The sequence below is a fragment of the Arvicanthis niloticus genome, chromosome 9 (assembly GCF_011762505.2).
Source record: "Arvicanthis niloticus isolate mArvNil1 chromosome 9, mArvNil1.pat.X, whole genome shotgun sequence".
NCBI classification, from domain to species: domain Eukaryota; kingdom Metazoa; phylum Chordata; class Mammalia; order Rodentia; family Muridae; genus Arvicanthis; species Arvicanthis niloticus.
Genome location: NC_047666.1, coordinates 59661426 through 59684660, shown reverse-complemented (window position 1 = coordinate 59684660; position 23235 = coordinate 59661426). Strand labels below are relative to the sequence as shown.

At 40.9% G+C, this 23235-nt stretch overlaps 1 protein-coding gene across 2 annotated transcripts in view; it reads right to left on the bottom strand.

Annotated features, from left to right (window-relative positions):
- Positions 1–4078: 4078 nt before the first annotated feature.
- LOC117715733 (murinoglobulin-1-like) overlaps positions 4079–23235 on the bottom strand; it is a 57709-nt gene continuing 38552 nt past the window's right edge. The window contains exons 16-36 of one of the 2 annotated variants that reach the window (XM_076940507.1): positions 22617–22772; positions 21849–21930; positions 19300–19438; positions 18500–18728; positions 17620–17746; positions 17240–17361; positions 16727–16778; positions 14723–14806; positions 13746–13922; positions 13444–13531; positions 12262–12418; positions 11960–12034; positions 11046–11226; positions 10081–10304; positions 8468–8686; positions 8175–8302; positions 7234–7324; positions 6523–6591; positions 5650–5752; positions 4544–4585; positions 4079–4221 (exon numbers count right to left, since the gene is read on the bottom strand). In XM_076940507.1, the coding sequence (XP_076796622.1) occupies positions 4205–4221; positions 4544–4585; positions 5650–5752; positions 6523–6591; positions 7234–7324; positions 8175–8302; positions 8468–8686; positions 10081–10304; positions 11046–11226; positions 11960–12034; positions 12262–12418; positions 13444–13531; positions 13746–13922; positions 14723–14806; positions 16727–16778; positions 17240–17361; positions 17620–17746; positions 18500–18728; positions 19300–19438; positions 21849–21930; positions 22617–22772 (2562 nt within the window). In that variant the 3' untranslated portion in view covers positions 4079–4204. Of the gene's footprint in view, positions 4586–5649; positions 5753–6522; positions 6592–7233; positions 7325–8174; positions 8303–8467; positions 8687–10080; positions 10305–11045; positions 11227–11959; positions 12035–12261; positions 12419–13443; positions 13532–13745; positions 13923–14722; positions 14807–16726; positions 16779–17239; positions 17362–17619; positions 17747–18499; positions 18729–19299; positions 19439–21848; positions 21931–22616; positions 22773–23235 lie in introns of both variants that reach the window. The other variant, XM_076940506.1, reaches the window with a different exon arrangement.

Below are 23235 nucleotides of genomic sequence, written 5' to 3'. Positions count from 1 at the left end.
TAGTGTCTTTTGAGACCATTGTCCTCTGCAAAAGGGTAAGTTGATCTTCTCACTTCTTTTTTTTTTTGTTTTGTTTTTCCCATTTACACCTTTCATTCTCATATGGTAGTTTATCATTTGCACCAAAGGAGTCGGAATAGAGTTTTAGGGAACAATTCCTAACCATTCACTCATCCAACATCTGACCTTTGACTCTCTTCATCTTCCTTGATGCCCTGGAGTCTTAGTCTAGTCAAGGAGAGAGTTCAGAATTGCTCTGGGTTTGCAGGCAGCATGGGCCAGTCTTTCATATTGTCCCACATGGTCCCAGCAGTGATTGTGAGTGTGAGTGCATGCAACTCATGGCTTCTGCAGAGTGAGTGCAGCATGTGTCAGAATGGTTGGGGTCACAGTGCATATCCAGGTGTTACCTCTTCCTTCCTAGGAATAGTCTCCCGGACCAGCACCATAGAGAATCCAGCGTTTCCGCCCCACTCATTGGAGGCTGTGCAAGAAGATCCCACCACGCAGGATTGTGAGTGAGCATGGGCACATGGGGGCCAGGCGATGGTGAGCTAGTGTGAAGGTGCAGAGTGTGCAAGCCTGTGGTCATCCTAGAGCACAGAGGGCAGAGCCTGAGCTCGGGAACCAGGCCAAAGCAGCCATAGGGCACTAGTGCAGGCTCTTGGTCCAGGAGCGCCTTTGTCCTCAGGTGACCTCAGGGCTCTAGCTGGTTCTGCTGCCTCCACCTCCTGAGATTCAACAGCCCAGGCCAGAGAGCCACCACTATGAGTCACTCATAACCCCCCCCCCCCCCCCGAACCAAAGATGTCACCTGAGGGGCAGAAATCAGAGCCTGGAAGCAATGGACACAGCCATCTCCAGTGCTGCCCAGCAGGCAAGGAGACTGCTCCTCCAGGTGACTGTCAGGTCAGCCTGGAGCAACCCACAGCATTCCCCCATTGCGCCTCCCCTCCCCCTCCCTGGATCTCCTCACTTCTTATTTTTATTCCTTTTCTTTAACTAAAATTTCAAGTATCTTTTCTTTTTTCTTTTCTTTCTTTTCTTTCATTTCCTTTTCTTTTTTTCTTTTTCTTTTCTTTTCTTTCTTTTGAGATAGGGTCTCACAGTGTAGATCAGGGTGGCCTTAAAATACAGAGATCGCTGCCTCAGCCTACAAGGGCTGGGATTCAAGGCATGCACCATCATGCCTGATGTGGTTCAAGTATTATATTCAATAAGAATGGCCAGAGTGGACATCTTTGTCTCATTCTTGATGTCAGAGGAAGTGCATTTTTCCTCTATCTAGCAGAATGTTGCCTATCTGTTTGATGTATGTAGTCTTTATGAGGCTGAGGTGTGTTCTTCCTGTTCCTAGTTTCTTCACGTCTTTTATAATGGAGGAACACCTGATTTGGTGAAAGGCTTTTATGCGAATTGCAATGATCACGTGCTTCAGCACACTTACTAATTGGTCAGCCATTTTTGCATTCTAGAACAACAGGCAGTTTGTTCTTGACCCGTGGCCTTTTTAAAGTGAAATTAAATTTGCGATTTTTTAAAGGACTTTTGAGTCTATGTTCATCATAGATGAACATCTGTGACATTCATCAAAGAAAGTGTTTTTGCATGTTACTTTGTGTGTGAGTCCTTATCTGGTTTTGTTGTCAGGGTAATGCCAATTGTAGAAGTGTTTTATTTGAGCATTTCCTTCTGTTCATGTGAGTTGAGGAGGCATTCCTTCCCTTTCTAGTTATGGAACAATGTGAGGGATATTTATTTAGTCCTTTTCTAAAGGTTCTATAGAATTCAGAAGTGGATCTATTACATCTTCAGTTCTTCTGAGGGGATTGCTATGGCCTTGGTTTGGTTTCATTGCTCATTGTAGCGAAATCACTAAAGTGTCACCATCTTGCCCTGGCTCTATTTTGTTCCTGCCTTGACAATCCTCAGCCTTCCACTCCCCCATTCCCCGAGTAGCCACCACCTCCTTGTCAATGCTTTTGAGACTGTCTATGACCCTGACCATTGTCCAGACCTGTTAACCAAAATTATTAACGTTTGTGCTGGTTAAAACATAAAACCAAAATGACTAAGAGGAAGTGTAAGCCAAAAATAATTGTCATGTGGTGTCTGGAAAAACCACTAAGACCTCCAAAAAGACTTATGTTGCTCTGACCACATCAAACACTGATGTAATTGCACTTTTTTGTCTTTAAAAAATGTTGTCTCTCAGAGCTGTGCCCCCAAGAGACTTTGAAGCATGAGTCTGCTCTTGGTCACTTGTTAATAAAAGGATTCACATATTTTTAATTGGCTTAATTAGCATGGTTGTCAATAACTATCTTCAGTGGATTATTAGTTCTGTTTTCACGGTTCCTGATGCCTTGGTCTATATTATACATATGTCTAGAAACGTATATGGTCTAGTCATATGTTTATTTACTCTAGACATTCTGGTTACTGGAGTTTAATCTTTTAGAATCTGCCATGGAATGTGGGACTCTGCCTTTGGTGGGTTAAAGAGAATGGAACATTATGCTTTATACATTACCCTCAACTCATTTCCCCAGTCTCACAGTGGCATTAATAAACACTGCCCTCTTGCTTCTGCTAGGTCAGCCTTTTGTTTACTGGAGCATGTATCTGCCACATGAACTTAGAAAGAGAAAGTTTCATTCTGATCGATTGATGGTTCCTGCTCTTTTAGGTTCTGTGCTGAGGGAGCACAGAGGCCACAAGACACAGCAAACCAAAGCAAAAGTAAGTCAAGTTCTTACCTCATGGTCACCAAAGAAAAACAGTAAACCAATGAGGAGGAGCCAGGTCCCACTACCCTGTGAGGACCTCATTTAGATCTTAAAGTCCCATCATCTCTGAAAAGGTCACATTAACAACTATGGCCTTTACAGTAGATACTTGTGTTCAAGGTTTGGCCCTCACTATTGGAAGGTGGTGGAACTTTGAAAAGGGTCTGGTCAATGGGCAAAAGATAATTCACAGAGGGGATTATGGGACTCTGCCCTCACCTTTCTCTCTCTTGAATTCTGACCCTTAAGTGGGTGGATCCCCCTGTGAATGCTGCCTTGCCACAGGCTCCAGAATAACAGGCTAATCACTGTTAGGGTTTGAATCTCAAATATTTCCATAGGCTCATGTGTGTAAACACCTGGTCATCAGCTGATGGTTCCCATGTCCAGGGGACACCAGCCTGTTATGGTAGGGAAGCATAGTGGTTAGGAATGTTTAGGTCCAAGGATAGAAAAACTTGTGAAATGAATTCATCATACTACATAAGTCAAGAAGCAAAGAACTTGACTGGGCTGGAATTCTTAGGCTTCACCCCTACTTCCAGCTAGGACCCATTCTCCAAAGATTTTTACACCCTTGCTGAACAGCACCAGCTTGGGACCAATAAACTGTTCAAACACCCAAGCCCATCAGGGACATTTTGCTTTCAATCACTACACCTTCCATTATATAACTTAATACATTTATCATTGTGGTATTAAACATGGCACCCCTTCCCTCTGGTCAGACAGGATAGCCATTTTCCTGGCACTAAAGGTCTATTTTTTATTCCTTTGTAAAAAGTGTTTTTGCCTGGATATATTATGTCCCTAGCTTTTTCCTTCGTTAGAAACTGAAGCCACAGACTTGAAAATGGTCAAGTGTTTTACCATCTAGCCATAATCCCTTCATTTGATTTCTTGAGAGACAGTGTTGTTATGAAGCCCAGGTTCACTTGGCATGTGCAAAGTAGCCTGGGTCACTTCTTGAATTTGGGACTCTCCTGCTTCATCCCCCAGAAATGCTCTGAATGCAAGCCTGAATCACCATTTCTTGCTTGTTGTATAGACTTGTTTCACTAATACACCAATCATAATTTTATTATGGAGGTAAGGTTGCCACCTTGTTATGCCTCATGTTTGGAGCACTGTTTTATTTAAGCAGTTATAAAGTGTTGCTCGTGTTAACAGTGAATGCTCTTCTCTTTAAATGTCATTTCTGCTCATCACAAATGTGGGATATAGGGAAAAACACTAACTGAACTCAGCGCAAATTTGGATTAAGTGAAGGAATAATCACAGCTAGAGACTCTTGAGAACTTTGCATTTATTTTCCAAGCTTGTTCAGTATTTGTATTTCAGAGACAAACACAAATCACTGTCTTGAACTTTCCTGGGTTGGGATTCCAGCAATTCATTGTCCACAGAAAGGAGTCTCAAACATTCTCTTTGTCTGTATTCGTATGGAAAAAGAAGAAAACAGCACATGTGGTGAGTATAATCTAACTGGGCACAGACAGCAGGGTTCTCAGCAGGAAAGCAAACTGGCCTTGGTAGAGAACGGGATCCTTCAGATTTTCTACCATGAGCTACCATACACTTTGGTGAGAGAGTCAGAGGAGTCTTCCAGGGTTAGCACACCAATCCAAAGGTGCATATTTCTGTGTTTCTGTCACTCAGCGACAATTGTCTGAGCTCATCTCACAAAAGTTGTGGGTCGTTTTGAGGGGAAGGAGGTCAGAGGAAGGCTCATGGTAGGAATGCTAGGTGCTCACCTGAGCTGCAGGGGCTGCTGTATTCAGCAAAAGCCACTTCATCTGAAAGACATGGAAGTCAAACTTGAGAATGGGAGTTTTTGAGAGGATTTTGTGGAGGGCAGGTGATGTGTTAGAACTGACCACTTTCCTCAGTCAGGACCTGGATGATTGCTGAACAGTCACCTCTCTGGGGACATCAGACAAACCAAAGGAGAGAATATCTCCCCCTTGAAACTACTGGTTGACACGTTTACCCTAGGATAGCCAGATGGCTCAGTGGGGAAAGGTACTTGCTGCCATGCCTGATGACCTCAGTGAGTTCAGTCTTCAGGATCCTCATGACAGAAGCAGAGAACACATTTCCCCAAATGGCTCACTGACCTCCACAGGCACCATGATGTGCCAGCCTCTCACACAATAAAGAAACAAATGCATAACAACACCAGAATCATTTACCCTGTAGAGAAAAATCAAAGTGTGCGTCTCCTACAGTGTTTGAGAAGAGCACTAGCCACAATCCTTCTAGACATTTATCGTTTCAGATTCCATTATATGTTTTTGCTTTTCCTTCAATATTTATTGAATCATTCTAGTCTGAAATATATGACATATAACTCTTCACTTGACCATCCATCCATTTAATTCCCCAACTCTGGCTTTGCTCTCTTTCTTTGTTCACCATCAAGTACACAATCTACAATTCTCATCTGTGTTGTAATTTCTGTGATTATTTGTACAAATCTTCCATCTTCCCATTGCTGTATTCATAAGAAAATGTGTGTGTCTTTTATCCTATAGACCCTATGTTGTAAGATGTTTGGTTCCTTGGGTTATTTGGATATGGCACATGATTGGTTGGACAAATAGAACAAGACATGAGTGGCTGAATTAACTCATAATTTTTAAATGGTTGTCTGGCTTACATAATGGGTCAGTGGCTGAAAAACAATTGTTCTTAATAGTGAGTATGATGGCATATGCCTGTAATATCAGCATTTGGGAGGACTGAGAATTTGAGCCAGCCTGGGCTACATAGTGAGAAATTGTAAAAAAATAAAAAAATTTTAAAAAAACACAAAAAAAGAAGACAAGATTTTTGGGGTGCACTACCATCTCTTGCTCACCTGTCTCATAGTAGTCATAGACTTTCACGATGGCAGGCTGCAGGTTCTTTACTGGGATATCTTGTTGAATGATGAAGGAGAAGGCCAGTGTCTGATTGGTCACCTGGGAAAGAGAAAAAAATGATCAAGGCTCAGGAAAGGGGCCAGTGTTTTTCTTCAGCATGACTTAGTTATGCGTTGGATAGCATTTAACCCCACAGTCACTGTCTTCCACAACTGCCCATCTATGTGAATGGTGATATGGTGATATGGATTTTAGACTGGGAACTTGAGGAACTGAAGTAGAGTCTTCAGGGGATATATAAAACTTTTCCAGGCTATTAAACCATCCCAAACATCCATATTCCTCCTTAATGTATGATATTTAACTTCGTCCATTATAAGAGTTAAAACCTTTGGCTTGTTGACTTGGGACCGTATGCTAAGTCCCAAAGCAAGCAATGAGCAAAGAAGATTTAAAATTTTGTTTTATTGTTTGTGTGTGTGTGTGTGTGTGTGTGTGTGTGTGTGTGACTGTGTCTGTGTGTGTATGTGGCTGTGTCTCTCTGTGTGTGTCTGTGTCTGTGTAGGGGAGGAGGGTGTCTATGTGTGTGTACTGATAGAGTCCAGAAGAAGGAATCAGATCCCCTGGAACTGGAGTTACAGACAGTTTTGGATTGGTATGGATCTTGTGAACCCAATTCTGGTCTTCTGCAAGAGTAGTAAGTGCCCTTAATGCTGAGTCATGTCTCCAGGGCAGAGAAAAAGAACTCACCAAGAAAGACTGTCCACCTCAGCATGTAGAGGAAGGCAGGAAGGACCCTCACCTGACCTACATAGACCAAGCAAGGACTGTCCACCTCTGCATGTCTAAGGAGGCAGAAGGAACTGTACCTGATCCAGATAGAATAAGACATTGTCATTGCTCACTTCCGTTCTGCTCACGTGCTCTAATTTTTCAAGCTGAAAATGAGAGGAAACCTCCAGGTTACTGAAAAGGCAAAGGCCTTGGTGGTGAGAGAGGTAAATGGACTGTGGGACTGCAGGTGATAAAAAGGGGATGTTATTGATTTCACTTAAAGGGATGGGAAAAAAACTTTTCCAGTAACAATGAACACATATTTAGAAAATTGTGAATGCTGTTCTACTAAAGGCCTGACTGAATATGATCTGATGTAGTAATAACTATTTTTGACTTTTATTTGAACATAAAAGTAGTCACCCATTTGGCAGTACTTACCTCATATTCTCTCAGCTCTGCTATCAACCTTACCTTGTTAATTTTTATAGTTCTTAAAACATCTAAAACTACACCTACATTTTGTCATTTAATAATATTTCCCCTGAATCATTATTGACCAGGTCATTACACTTTAAAAGTTACTGTTAGCTAGATTGTGGACCCAGCAAACTCAGACACCTTTCTTATGGGTCTTGTGCTGGCTGCTATCACAATCCATACTGATATCAATCAGTATTTTAACAACTTCAAGTGTGCTAAATGAGTGCTAACATTGCTTTGACATGGTCTGACATAATCATGATGGTGTTGGTAGGCTCCTAGTCTGAGGATACAGAGAATCCAAACATCTCATCTCTGCTTACCTTTTTCACTGTTGGTTTCAATGGGATGAAACCAGATACCATCTTCACATCAGCAATCACCATGTTGGAGGATGGACGGCTCCCTGTGTAACTACAGACCAGAGAAGTCGACAGAAGGAGTCACTTTAATAGTTTGAATCTTGCCTCCTTTGAGGTCTAGCAGTAATTCCTGATATAGCCTGTGTGATTCTTCTATACCTTAAAAATATATGGCCTTTATAGTCAATATAAATAGGCTGCATAACAATATTATCTGGAGAGTGCATTAAAATGGCTGGATCTGCCAGGCATGCTGGTGAGACAACAGAGTCTGCTTAGCTGGTAAGAGACCTAATATCAAAAACAAGTATGTGTGGAACCTGAGGGCTGAGGGCTGAGGGCTGACATTGTTCTTTGTCATACACACATGCTGGCACACACACACACACACACACACACACACACACACACACTTATGCTTGATGATAAGTCACACTATGAATGTATTCTTTCCATCTGAGATGCCTTTGGTTTCTGCAGTTGGACCCTGTTGCTAGTTATATTTTGTATGAAGTTTTTGACGAGTGTCAGAAGAACTGAATGTCTTTTTCTTCAGAAGATGAAATTTTAAAATATCAGGATGGCTATTCTTTGTTGGTGAAGAAGAATAACCCATGTTAAAGTCTCATAGAAAAGAATAATGTATTATTTTAGTATGATAGTGGACAAGAAACAAACCCTAAAAGTAGACTTATTTGAAATTATAATTCTACAATTCTTCATCGTTCAGTTAGCTGAAGTTAAGTATATATATATTTTTACAGACAAAAAATGTTAATGAAGAGACCCATTTTAGATACCTTCGCACCTGTTCCATGAAGAGTTCTAGGAAGACAGCCCTACAATAGCTGAGAAACAGAGTCAGATGCTCATACAGAGACAGACACATGCCTATCTCATACCTGATTTCTAGTGAGATCTGGAAGCTGTTGTGGCCTTGGGGATTATTACAAGTCAGAGGTGTTGTCTGTACCCGTAGAGCAAATGCAGCCTCTTGCTTCTCCACGTGCATGTTGTATCTCAATGCAGTCTGATAAGTAGTGAACAGAAATACTTCAACTCCATTGCAACTCAATTGTGTCCTTGGATCAATTTTTCCAATTTAAGCATAATGTGTGCTGTTAGGCAAAGCCAGACTTTCCATTTTGGGGAAGGAGGCTCACAGCTGCATACTCACAACTCCCCAGCATCTTACCTGAGCATACACACATCCTTCACCCGACACACTGATGGTGTAGTCCCCAGGAATGTCTGGTAATGGGACCTGCTGCAGTAACAGGCGATTACTGTTCTCTACTTGGAACTTTTGGGAAAATGTCCCTGAAGACTGGATGGTCACCAAAGAAGTTTTTTGGCTTCTGGAAAAAGTAACTGCTCCATATTTGGACAGAGCATCGAGGGCCACCACAGTGTCCTGACAGGAATGAATAAAACCATTCAGGATAACATCCATTTGGAAGGTCTGGAGCTCTTCCCAAAGTTCATTCTAGCTGTGACAAACTGTCAGGAGATTTTGTTTCTAATTATTTGATCTCTAGACTTTATTTCAGGCTTTAGTATGTAACACATGTGAGAGTCAAATTCACATGGTTTTTCCTCAATAAACTATTCTAACATATGCAAATCAACCCCTACAGCCAGAAGAAAATATAAATACAAATTAGATTTTCCTCCCCACATGTGTTGTTTTTCTTCCAATTGTCCCCGGTTCCCACGGTTACACCCTCCATCTTCCCACAAAATCATGCCCTAAGTCTCCTCAATAAACTTGCTTTTGCCCTTGCTGAGTTATCAAGACATACAAACAGCATGGCCAAGTGCCTGTCCTGATTCATCTTATTAAATAGAAAAAAAAAAAAAAACCTATGATCTAGTGTTGTCCTTCACTGCCTTGCTCCTCAGTGGCATGCTCTGTGCAAGTGTACTTCAGGCTCCAGGAAGGATCTCTGTCACAAGATCCTTCCTTATCCAGGGAGCTCCAAATGCTGTCCTGAGAACAGAGCCCAACAAGAGAGCAGATACATGCATCAAGGGTTTTATAATCACAAAACTTACTCTCTATTGAAAGAAGAGAGGGAAAGAACTGAGTTTCAAAGCAGGGTAGCTAGTATTATGGAAGTTTTCTTTTCCTACATTGTATCTCTTCTTTAGAGGACCCTACCATCTCACCATACTTCTCTGGAGATTAATTCTGCCTTATATGCCCAGAATAAATTATAATTATTATGGTAGATGTATATTTTTGGAGGTAGTAGATATTACCTCGTGAGAATTATACTGTCTAGATGATAAAGTGAATAGTTTACCATCCCACATATCAAGAGGTAAAGTGAGGCAGCAGGACATCTGGCTAGCTTGGAGAAAATTTGAGGGTGATCTACCCTCCTATAAGATTAAGGAGAGTCTATCAGGAGAAGGGAAACAGCTGTACTTAAGGTCAGTAGGGCAATAGACATGTCAGTTTGGTCTTAGGTCTTCACAAGCTGTACTAAAGTGTAGAAACTATGTGTAGGATTCTGGATATTCCGGGATTTTTACCATTGTTTTATATTAAGGATTGGATCTGGGTTAGAAGTTCTAGGCAACGTAGGCCTGTTTCACTAAGTGTGGTCTGAAGAGAACTCCTGTGACCAGGCACAGAAACTAGGGCAATTTATTATGGAATACAGGAGCCCTCACTTCCTACAGACACAAAATATTCATGAGTAACATGTCCTTATTCTTCTATCCTCTACCCCCTTTTATGGTCTCTGCATCTCTTGTTCAAACCCTCTAACCTAATGGGGACTTTGAAGGAAAACCACTGACCTGTGTGGAGGAGAAGCCACCATGGGAATTCTGCTGCTTTGTGAGCCACTTGATGGTGTTCATTGACAAAGTCAGGTCCTCAGGGGCTGGGGCTGGCTGGGCAGTGAGGCGAGCCAGGACGACATAGGCGCTCATCTCTACCTCAGCAGAGGCAGCCTGGGGTTCGTACAAAGAGTCCTCGGATTTCCTGGGTTTCTGAGGTCTTTCCCAATGGATGGAGTTGTCTTGGGGTAAAAATAGAGAAATAAGGAAAAGACTGAGTGGGCAATGACTGCATGTCCATATGTAGAAAGAAGGAACTATAAAAGGTTTTAGAAGGTTTTAAAATTTTCATTCACAATACGCCCACATTTACTAATCCACAGTAAAACCTGCAGTTGTTGCTATGGGTCATGATTGAGAAAGACTATGGACAGAAATGTGTAAGTTATTAACTAAATTACATCCTCGTTGGTGCTCTAGCAGGGCTGGTGCTGGGAAAGTAGCAGACATGATTCTTTTACTCATTAACTCCTTCACACCCAACAAAATGTTACTTGTTCAGCTTTTAAACCAAATGACTACTAAAGTTTCCCAGTGGGGTCAGAGTTGCCATTGAAATAGCAAAACCTCGATGCATCTTTCCTCTTTGTGTTCTTCATAGTCTTTGCTGCTCCTGGTAGGTTTATAGGTAGCTGAGAAAAGCTGGGCTTTAACTACATTCACCTTTGTAACCAAGTTAGACCTGCGTGTGTTCTACTGTGATATTGTATTTGTTGATAGTTTGGTCACACTATCAGAAAATACCAAACAGAAGGCTTTTGTATAGAAGGAAAACTCATTTCTTAATGGGGCAGCCCAAGGAGAAACCTCAGTGTGCCATGGAGATGGGACTGACATGGAAAGCTCCTTCCACACTCCACGTGCTCTTCTATTTTCCTTCACTGGAGCTGGATGGAGACAAACATGAGAACACACATTCCTACCTTCTTTTATAGCTTCCTTATCAAGTGACTTTAGGATTTCATTTCTCTTCTCCTGGTTCCCCGCCAGAGCAAAAGCATAGGCCATCAATGCCTTGGTGTACACAAAGCTGCCATTTCCTCCTTGCTCTGTGGTCTTCCAGAATGACTCTAGGCAGCTCAGGGCTTTGGAGACGATGGGATGCTTTTGCCAGAAAAAGGAAAACTGAGCTATGTGACAAAAGGGTCCTAGCTGATCCCGTGACAAATATGGAGGCTACAGTGTTTATGCTTTTCAAATCAATTCTCCCTCCACTCCCCTTTCCTTCCATTTCTTTCTCCTCCCTCCTCACTCTTTCTGCATCCCTCCCTCCCTTTACTTTTCTTCTGTCTCCCTTCATTCCTCTTCCTTTCTCTCTTCCTTTCTTCTTCCCTCCCTTACTTCTTCTACCCTCCCCTTTTCTCCCTCCCTTTCTACTCCCCACTTGTTCTCCCACTCTCTCCTTCCCTCTTCCCTCCCTCTCTTTCTGTCTATCCCTTGTTTTTCCTTCCCTCCATCCCTTCCTGTTCCCTCTCTTCCCCTCTTTTCCTCATTCCCTTCCTCCTTTTTTCTTTCCTATCTTCTTCCTGTCATTGATTGTTTGCCTACCCTCTCGTCTATCTTTTGGGGGCCATTCCTTTTCATAAACTACATTCCACTTAGGATACAGACTAACAGGGACAGTATCAGAGGCTGTGTTTTCAGGTTGGTCTTTGTAACATATCCAGGATTTCACTGAGCAAGTGGATGTTCATTAATGGAATCAGATAAATGCAAAAAGTTGGAAAAAAAAAAAAAAAAAAAAAAAACAAGAAAGCTGCCACTTGGCTTTAGAGATGTTAAAAAGCCACAGGCTTTACATCACTTTTGGATGCTGGAAAAACAGCATGACACCTACCGTGGCTGGAAGTGAACTTTCCAGAAGGGCTATGGTTATGTAAGCAGAGAGGGTCATTTCATCATCTACTCCCCCCTGCAAACAAGGAGTGAGATCAGCAGAATATACAGCAAGCAATCCATCAACACTGCCTTCCCCGCTCAAGGCCAATCCATGTATTCATTGGAAGTTCCCATTCATATCCCCATCATGAAAAGTACATTCCCAACCTAGAGGCTTATTCCTCCCCATGGTAGGTAGTATGACCTGACTTTGAGGTGTTATGAGGTCACCATGCTTATAAGCATTTCAGAAAAAATCACCTTCATGGCATTGTGGAAGAGTGACCCAGAGCTCCGGAAGCAGCCATTGTCCTTCTGCTGCTGGGAGAGCCAGGTGAAGGCTTGGGTGATGTGTGACTCATCAATGAAGATAAAGGCTCGAGCTTGGGCAAAAGACTTCAGCACAAAGGCTGTAAGCCTGATGGAGAGGGAGGGAGAGTGGGGGATGAAGCTTTAGTTCTGAGGCAGCTCTTCCACACAGGGGTGTTCAGGGGCCTGGTCCACACCAGTGAGCAATCAGTCTAAGGTTCTCTGAGAAGAACAGCTGGACAGTGACTCTGGCTACTCAAGAGGAGTCTTCCATTCCTTGGTCCACTTGGATGGGCACTCACTAGGTGTGCTTTCAGGTGCTTCCTGCTTTCCTTTCTCATTGCTTCTATCCTGCGTTCTCTGGTGTTTATGTGACACACCTGCATGCTTATCCTAGGTGTTTCCCACTTCCTGTGATTTCCTTTTGTAGATAATTTCCTTTCCTAAAAACTCCAGCTATATGTTTTCTGCCTCAAAAAAATTAGGTCCCTGTTCTTGGTTTATTTCTGGTTTAGGCCAGTCTCTTTTTCCTCTGACACCTGCTGGTCATTTGTGTGTTTTTATCTCAATAACACAGTTCTTTTGTTTTGTTTTTAAGTAAGTAGATAATTTTTTTTAATTTTTTTTTTTTATTTTATATATGTGAGCACACTGTTGCTGTTCTCAGATACACCAGAAGAGGCCATCAGAGCCCATTATAGATGGTTGTGAGCCACTATGTGGATTCTGGGAATTGAACTCAGAACCTAAGGAAGAACCTCTGAGGCATCTCTCCAGCCCTTAATAATACATTCTTATACAATGCAAGATCACATGAAGAATGGCAACAGGTTTTTAAGTCTCAGTTATGAGCATCTTTGGATGCTTAGCCAAGTACAACCAGACATTTACTGATGAATGATCTTGTAGAGAAATGAAAAAGCCAGCTTACTGAAGCCAGTAAAAACATGGTACAGAGTCAAAGCAGATGAGCCTCAAGGGAATCTTACTCCTGCCATCTATGATTTGTGTTACCTCAAACATGTCCCTCTCAGGTCCAGGCATCTGCTAGACTTCCATGAAATAAAATGCATGCATAGCTACAGTAAGGAACAAGAGTTGAACAAGGCCTGGCGGACAGTGAACCCTTCTTACCAAGTGTTTCCTTGACTCTGGCCATATTGATCCCCGAAGGCACTGTAGGAGCCATCCTTGTGTTTGTAGTTCAGCTCCCTCTGATAACCTAGAATAAAAGGTTTTCAGTTTGTTCTGAAGACACTAATACCTCAGGGCATGACAGGCAGTAAATCTGAAGTCAGAGAGAACCTCATATACCCTGGCTTATAAGACTGATGGAGAACATTGTTTGGCTCTCCCCTCCAATGCTAAGCCCATTTCTAGACATTTCTAGAGAGAATATTTACAAGAACAAGGTGTAGTTTCTGAGCCTTACTGACCAGCCCTGAGGAAGCCAAGGGCCTCGGACTTGATCTGCTGAGTCAGCTGTTGGGTTTCATTCAGATATTTCAGTACGTAGATGTTGGGAGCAAAAAGGACCATGTTCTGCTCCCCACAGCCATAGGGCATCTGGAGAAGATTTTGTGTGTTTTTTATAGCTGAACTCAAGATATCACCTGGAAGTGAGAGGCAAGAGATCAGAATAGCCATTCTCTTCAAGAACACAATAACATCTTTAATAAAATTACTTCTCAGTAATGTGAAGGAATTTTATGGGTGACAGAACCCAGGGGGTATAGCAGTATATTTACCACTATATTAAACTTGGTATTTTGGGAGGAGCTAATGTGGGAGTAGGAGAAGGGAGAGGAGGAGCTAGGCAAAAGTAAGAGGAGAGAGTGGGGAAAATGGCAGTGGATTACGTGTGTCTCCAGCAGTCTAAGGTAGTTGTAATATCTAGGTAAGGTAGCAGGTAACACCTCTAATTTTGTTGGCTTCCTGTTATTTGAGCATTACCAAATATATAAAACTATTGGATAATCTTTAAACATTAGAGTCTCATTTCTTCCGGGTACTGCGTGGATGGCAGGATGGTCTGGGCTCAACCCAGCCTTGTGGAGACAGTGTGGAAGATTGGTGGAGCCATCTCACACACTGGCATCTAGTGGATGCCAGGGCTGGTGTTTCTGACTTGACTTTTTTAGCTGTGGTGCACCCATGGCCTCTGGCCACTTCCAGCTGTGGAGCACTTGGCTTCAGGCCACTGAGCATGGTGGCTTGAGCTAGGCAGAGCCACTGCCACTTAGATGGTCAGCGTGCACAGCCCCATTTATTAAATATGACCGGTAACAAGTGGGCATTGAGGATGTTAAAGAGATTAAGTGTAGTAGTTCGAACACTACATTTGGAACCATGGAGGGGACAGGGCAGTGGTAGTGACTACTGTTTCAAGTCTCCCAGGGATAGATTGACTCACCCATCACAGAGAAATGGGCTCTGGCTGAATCTTTCACTACTGTTGATGGGAGCACCAGGGACAATTTTTCCGATACCTCAGCATCTTAATAAGCAAAACAAACAGGTAGGTGATCATCTCTGTTCTCTGCACAGCTAAAGTGTCCTAAGATCAGTGACTTCAGAACTGTGTCTTAAGCTTTGAGTTCTTGCCTCCCTAGAAAAAATGATCTTGAGGTAAATATCACAAATCCACATTTCCTGGTACCACCGGCTTGTCAATCTCCATCACCTTCCCTTTCATCACCCATTGCTTTGAAGCATATCATCTGTTCTAAATGGAACGTGTGAGCCTCTGGGATCTGTGATCCTCTACTTCTATCAATGCCATAATTAGTTATTTTTATAAACACATGAAACTGTCTTATTGACTGAATTTTGGTTTAGGTAAACTCTCTCTCTCTCTCTCTCTCTCTCTCTCTCTCTCTCTCTCTCTCTCTCTGTGTGTGTGTGTGTGTGTGTGTGTGTGTGTGTGTGTGTGTGTGTGTGAAAACTATTGCACAAGATAGTGTTTTCTGGAAATGGACAACAGCGATTGAGAAAATGCCTCCCTAACACTGGGCTGTAAGCCAGTCTTGAAGCTTTTCTTTTAAAATAATAATTGTGGCAGGTCCTGGCCCAGTGTGCACCATCTGTGGTGTATAAGAAAGCAAACTGAGCAAGGGCAGAGTAAACTAGGAACCTGCACCACACCACAGCCTGTGCTTCAGTTCCTGCTTCCAGATTCCTGTCCTGACTTCACTTCATGATGGACTGTGGTCATGTAAGCTGATCAACTCTCTGAGTTGCTTTTGGTTATGGTGTTTTATCACAGGGACGGAACCCTAAGACAAAGCAACGTGTGACTAAACATCCCATATGTCAGAATAAGTGAATGGAGAAATCCTGAGCCTGCCTTTGTTCCTTCTGGTTCCCTGAGTTTCTTGGGAGGCTCTCTGATCTCTTCCATGCAGCTGTCATGAACTCTTTCCTATGGCAGGGATGGTGGGTGGATTACGTTGTAATCAGTAACTATGAGGGGAAGCAGAGCTGACCAGTGGAAAGAATAGGGCTTTTGTTATTCTATCTTTGGCTTTTTGAAAAAGGAAATGATCTCCAGTGACCCCTTTCCTGATCTTTCTTTCATGGAAAACATTTAAAGTGTTTTACTATTATATGATAATTTTCTTACACTCACACTGTATTGGGAATTGTTACATTAGTTTACCTGCTTTAAAAAAATTTGCTTTATTTCATCTCTTTTGTTAACTATCATATAATAGATTTTACATTAAATTATTATTTTAATTTCTTTATTCTTTTGACAAATATGTTTTGATTAGACACTACAAGCACTTGCTAACAGAGGTGCTGGCAATGCAGTCATTGTGAGTGGACATTTCCTGACCTAATGCTTGTCCCTCAAAGGGGACAGTGAGCTTCCTCTTGTGTGATATGTTGCTATATTTCCTTTGCAATAGTTAGCTTCCTGTGAGAAGCAGGGATAGAAGAGCAGGACATAAAAACAATGACTGGAGAAAATGTTACGCTAAGAGCATACCATGATTTAGCTTGGCTTATATATGCAATTTTTCAGCCATATAAATCTTTGTTTTTATCTATGATGTAACACAAAAATATGGTACTTCCCATTATATTCTCTATATTCCTACCCCCGCTTTTTAGAGAAAATCTCAACTGTGACTTCAGTCATTATTTTCTATAACTTTCTAAGTATTGAGATTGAGGAAGAGGCTTCTGTATTCTAAAAATGAAAAGGGCTATAGTGAACCATGAGTTCCCCGGTGAACAATATTTTTGAGAGCTGCATTATGTAAATGATGATCTTAATTTATGAGACTTGGTCTTGTTAGCGTTTTAGGTGATATAAGGTATACAGTATTCTGGTTTTCTTATAGGAATATTGCAAAATCTCTATGTAGGTGACTTAAATTACTATCTAATTGCTGTTTTGAAAGGTTCTCACCTGATAGGCAGAGCAGTGAACTGAAGGTATGCTCTTTCTTGATTCCTTCAGGCTGGGACAAAAAGACAGGAAATTCAGACATGAGAAATCAAACACCGAGTGTGCAAACACAGAATTGCTGGACAGTTTTTGTTTTGTTTTGTCTTTTGAAAGACAGCTTTACTTGTGAGACCATGGGCTGGAATGACTTCAGCATGTGAAAATTTAGGCATGCCAGCTCAAAAAGAAGGCAATAGGGAAGGATAATAAAGAAAAAGAAGCAGGGCATAATCGGAAGAAAGAAATATAGCCTTGAGAAGATAAACTGTATTTGATTATCTTCCCTGCCCTCAAAGCATCACTTTAAAGACTAGGAAAGGGAAAGCGAACACATATGGGTTTAAAAGCATAGGTTTGCCAGCTATGATCTATCTCAAAGTCATATGTTATTATCTTTTATTTTTCGTCTAAATATACTCAAAATTGCTTCATTTTCTGGACTCAGCACACTGCCTACCGAGGAGGGTTACTCACCTCAACTATCAGTACTTTGACTACTGTGTCCTTTCTCCCGGTTTCAGGAACTGTGGCCAGCTCGGAACCACAGAGCTCTGGGGACTGTTGTGCTTCCGCAGACACAGAGAAATTCACATTCCCTGAAACAAAGGGTCCAGAGAGCTGAGCTCAGATCTACCAGGAACCTGGCATCTCTCAAGCCCCAAGATCTGCAGGGTATCCTCTGTTCTAAGAGTGGTTCAGGAGCCTGTCTTGTATTTAAGAAGATGGTAAGCACACTCCAGCAGCAGCAATGACTGAGAGCTTCCTCTTGGGGACCCAATGAGAAGAAAGTTACTAAAGAAACTTGCTACACTCACCTTTTCTGAGTAGAGCCTTTTAACAAAATTTTCACTCACCTAAAGTTTTGGGAGTTACCAACCAGGATGAGGTGTGTCTCCCATTGGCACCAAGGCAGTAAGACTCTTGGTCTTTTTCTACTGGGACAGCTGTGAAATCAGGAGAGGCTTCTAGCTGCACAACCATCTGTGGCCCCACAGGAAAAAAGAAAGAGTAAATAAATAAATAAATAGATAGATAGATAGATATCTCTGTGGAAGGACAAGGTGTTATGCATGGGAGTAGGTAGGCAAAAGAGTATGAGGGGATTTGTGTTAGAAAGACAACAGGAGGGGATGTGTTTTGAGAACATGTCTAAAATGTCATGTAAGTTGACACAGAAGGCTTGTATAGATTTCATCCACACATATCTGTCCTAAACTTTATCTAACTATCATCTATGTATTATCTACACAATCCATTAAGGAGATAATTACATATGTGTCTACTTATATTTGTTTTATTTTGATGGCAGAAGTACATTTACTGTACTAGATTTTTAACTACTATCTTGAAGTATACACCTACCTCTAATAAAAGCAAAATCCATTGTAAAACAATATGCTATTTTATCCTGACAACAACCTCCTATATCTATGTGGACCATGTCCTTTGATTGTATACCGAGGCTACATGGAATATCCTATTTCTGTCAGTACAGTATGTGCTGTTCAAACTTTGGCAAATATTATGTAGTATCCATACTATTAAACAACTCTTTGCTATATATATGTAGCTAGAGTCTGGGAATTGTTTCAGCATTTCGAACCATTTGCTGACTGGTCCAATACAATCTCTTCCCTACTTCCTTTTTTCTTTTCCTTTAAGTCTTAGTTATAATTTACACACACTAATTGTCCTCTTCCCTTCTGGTAATTCTTAATTCAGAAAGGTGTTTACCCGCATGCTTGTAGGGAGGTAGTTCATAACAGTGGCTTTGAGCATGAAGGTTTCTCCACGGATGACAGAGTAGGGCAACGAGAGCTCCACAAAGAAGGGCTGGAAGGCTTGGAGAGGTGCCACAGAGGAGAGGCCAAGGCCAGTATCATTGGACAGGCAGAGGGCTCCAGCCTTCCATTCAGTGATGGTGTCAGGAACTGTCATCTCCACTTCAGCCACTCCTGAGGAGCTGGGAGAGTGGGTGTAAAGCACAGAAAGTGAGCACATGAATTTGTTATCTCTGAGATGGTAACTCTGAGTGTGACAAGATACTATTCCTTGAGTCCTTCAAAGGAGTGATGGGAAGTGAACAGAGTAAACAGGACTCCAGATAGTAAAATAAAAGTTTTTTCTGTAATCAACTCAAGTCACAGCCCCAAAACATCTCTAAGTTCATAGGTTAGTAGAAATATGAACAAATATTTAAAGTTTTTCTGAATTTCAATCTTCAAAATATCACACAACTGTTTTACGACTTATATTATCTACTCCTAGTCCCATAGTCTGCTCCATGTAAGACTGCCTCACCTACTGGTCAATGTGGTGACCCTGAATAGTTTTAACTATCAGGAAGGTACATAATAGTTTTTATGGGCATTTTCTAGAAGTAATAGAAATACATGTATTTTATAGTTGATGGGTTGATATGCTATGGTTTTCTGAATGACCAGTTTCCTTTGTTTATGATAAATATTAGAGAAGTACAAGAAGAAAAGAAAATTTTATACCCAGTACAAGTTATACAAATGGAAATCACTTACTTTGCTGTGACTATATCCCAGACCCATGTTTCAGGAAAATATTTTCGAATGGTCTCAGTAAGTGGGTCTTTACGTGGTGGCTCTTCAAGCGGTTGACCTTTACTTGCTAGCAAGCTTTCTCCATATTCCACATCAGGTACTATGAAGTTACAATGGAAGAAATGGAATTGTACTTGAATACAATGGGACATAATAGTGAAATGTAAATATAGCTTAATTTACAGATTCATCTTAACTGCTAAACACTATTACTGTTAAACTGTAAATAATGGATTGAATCACTCATTTTGAAGGAGACTAGGTAACATTTTTGTCAAAGGTGAAATCTCCCCTAGAGTAGTTGAAGTTGGATAGAACCATGATGCATACTTTTTGGATTGAATATTGGATAGTTAGTGAATGCTTACAGATGTAATGTACCCCCTATGAGGAATGAAGATCCACAATATGATTCTAAATAATAAATCTTGTGGCTACAATGAGAATCACTCCAGACAAGAGCTGAATGATGTATACAGTATCAGCAGAGGTATTCTTGCAATGTTTTTTTCTCTCTTAAGCTCTGTAGGTTTAACACAGTATTTTTACAGGTTTTCAATTTGTATTAAAACTGAAAGAGGTATGAGTGCAAATTCTTGGGTTAGAAATAGGAAGTTTATTACCCAAGAATAATAGCATTGTCTTGGGTTTGTACTGGCAAGATAGGATTTAAAGTTGGCAATGAAGTGTCTGAACTCTGCTTTTTTTTTTCAAGAACAAATATACATGCAGATTTAGTTAGGGCTTTACCTAAGTACAACCCAACTGACTTCTAAGCATAGAAAATCTCTCCCAGTTTTTTAATTCATTGACACACACAGAGCCTCATTTCTATAGGTCCTTTCCCGGGAACCACAACCTGTAACCTGACCTCAGTCTTTCTATTTGCCTTCAAGAATTGAGTATTTTCTAGTGTTTTAAGTTCTTCACCCATTACTTTAACAGCTACAGGGATAACTGCCCAATTATTTTATTGTCTAGAGTAGTCACAGTGCCTCAGGCCCTGTTGTTTTTAGAAACTTATGATGATATTTCAATTTTCTTTCAAATCAGTATGAGGGAAATTAATGTAGTCCAGTCAGAATAAGGTTTTATTTTATGTTAACACAGATATAAAATTTTAGTATTTAGAATATAAATGATAATAAAGATAAGGTTTCATGATTCCAAGTTATATTACAGAGGTATAGTACTAAAACCATCATGTTAAAGGCACAAAAATAGATATGCAGATCAATGGAACAAAATAAAAGACCTAAACACACTCATGTAATCACAGGCATCTGGTAGTGGACATAGATGCCAAGACATACACCAGAGGAAAGACAGCATCTTCACTAAATGGTGCTTGAAAAAGTGGATGCTCACACATAGAAGAATGAATGTAGACCTATATCTATGACCCTGCACAAAAATCAGCTACAAATGCATCAAGGGCATCAACATGAAGCAGGAAACTGCTAGGGAAAGAACCATAGGCACCAACCCTACAAAATACATGTGTAAGAAAGAAAGGACTCTGAATAAGACCCATTCATTTAGAAATCAAGGTAAATGATTGACAAATGGGACCTCACAAAACTGAGGTGCTTTTTTTTGCACAACTAGGGAACAATCAACTGAGTGAAGTGGAAGCTCTCACAGAGTGGGAGAAAATCTTTGCTAGCTCTACATCTGATAAAGGAAAGATAACCCGACCATATGAAGAATTCAAAAACCAAAGGGTCGAGAAAACAAACAGCCCAACTTAAAAAAATAGAAAACAAACAGCCCAACTTAAAAAAATAGGCTGTGAATCTGAACAGTGGTTTCAAAAGAAATTTTAAAAGGTGAAGGCATATCTTCTGACAGTGTTTGTTATGTTAGCAATTAGGCAAATTAAAATGAAAACAACTCAGTTTTCATCTCATCCCAGTCAGGATGGCTGTGATCAACAAAATAACTGACAACAAGTGCTAGAGAAGATACAGGGAAAGGGAGACTTCATTCTCTGTTGGTGGGGATGCAAATGGTGCAGTCACTCTGAAACAGACCCAGATGAGAGGAAGAGGATAAAATTAAATGGTTTATTGGTTTATATATGAGTCAAAGGGTGCATTCATATTATATATGCATATTATATATATGCATGCACCCTTTGACTTAAGTGCATTTTTCTTCCTGTCCTCACCTTTATTTGCAATGCCTGAATTTTCTGTCTCTTTCCTCTCTAATGCTTAGGAAAACCTCTTCACATCTCATGACACATCTACAGAAGTTCTTCCCACTTCACACAATGATCCTGTATCACAATAACTATTGCATTTTGTCTGATTTTAATACTGAAGACAGGACCTCCAGCCTTTAATTTCCTTGTAGTACCAGCATACATCTGGGCACATTTTGCTCTGGTAAGCTTCGGTTCTTTTTCTCTTACTTGGATTCTATACTTGCACTACAACTTTATTTTACCAGCTTCAATAAATAAATCACATTTCTTTTATTCCAAAAATAGTGATTTGTTATTTTACCTGCCATTTGAACCATGTCAAATTGTTGGCAAAATATAGGATATTTGATCTTCAAGTTTGTGAGTGCCGTTAAACCCATATCCTAGAAAGAAAAGTATTAATCAAGTGAGATACCTCAAAATTCTAAAAAAGGGAGGTATAAAACTTGCAGTAAGTATTTCTCATATAATTTTACACGTTCAAATAGATTTCCTATTAAACTGTGTGTCTCATACTCATTAGGGAGTACAGTGAGGAACACAGAATTTATAGTGAGGCATATGTGCAGGCCTTCTTTCCGATGCAATGCTGTTATTTTTAGAAGTCACTCATAGCCATGCATGGTGGCACACACATCTTTAATCCCAGCACTTGGGAGTCAGAGGCAGACAGATCTCTGTGAGTTTGAGGCCAGCCTGGACTACAGAGGGAGATCCAGAACAACCAGAGCTGCATAACGAGAGCCTGTCTAAAAAACCGTTACTACTACTACCACTACTGCTGCTGCTGCTGCTGCTGCTGCTGCTGCTGCTGCTGCTGCTGCTGCTGCTGCTGCTGCTACTAAGCAGTTAAGCAGTTTGTCCCCCACTCTGTGCCAGTTTCTTCAATAGAAGGAGAAAAATAATCTAGACTGGCCACTTTCCAAGATGTAGATTTACATGTATGTAAGGTGGGTGGCCTGCCAGTGACTCATATCCTTGGTCTAAGCCTGAAATTCTTTACTAATACAGGATTTCATTAAACCTAAATAATTCACAGAGCAGGATGCCTATAGATAATAGGGCTTACCTCCACATATCTGTAGACATCCATCTCTTCACTGTATCGTACTGACTCTGGGTGCTTATTAGTTTCCCAGGTTCTGTGCCACACACAATCATCATTTTCAGACAAGTGGGAACTTGGAATGAATTTCTTTTGCTTCATACCTGGCAGATTGTATAACTGTAAGAGACAGGAGATGAGGGGGGCATGTGGGAGCTCTTCCTGAGTTATCCTTGGCTGACATTGTGGTTCCTGAGTTGACTGACTAGTTGGCTTCTTGGAAGATACTCACACACAGAAAAAAAATAATAATCACTGAGATCACTACAAATACCTGAATGTTCAAGAATAGCTGTCCTCATCAAAAGTACAGCACCCAGTGCATGGAGAGGGCAGGGTGGAGGGAGTAAGGGAACTCCACCCATCATTTTAAATAACCCTTGTGTTTTTAAATGAATTGCCTGTATTTAACAGCTAAAAACAAGTAATCTCTTGTTTAATAGATTTGGGGAAAGTAAAAATCAAAATAAAAACATTTTAACAGGATAGTTTCCAAAGCATTTTCTGCATGTGCATCATAACATCTCATCATTAAACTTAAATTAAATATTGGTTTAATTTATGTGTTATTTTAAGACTGGTA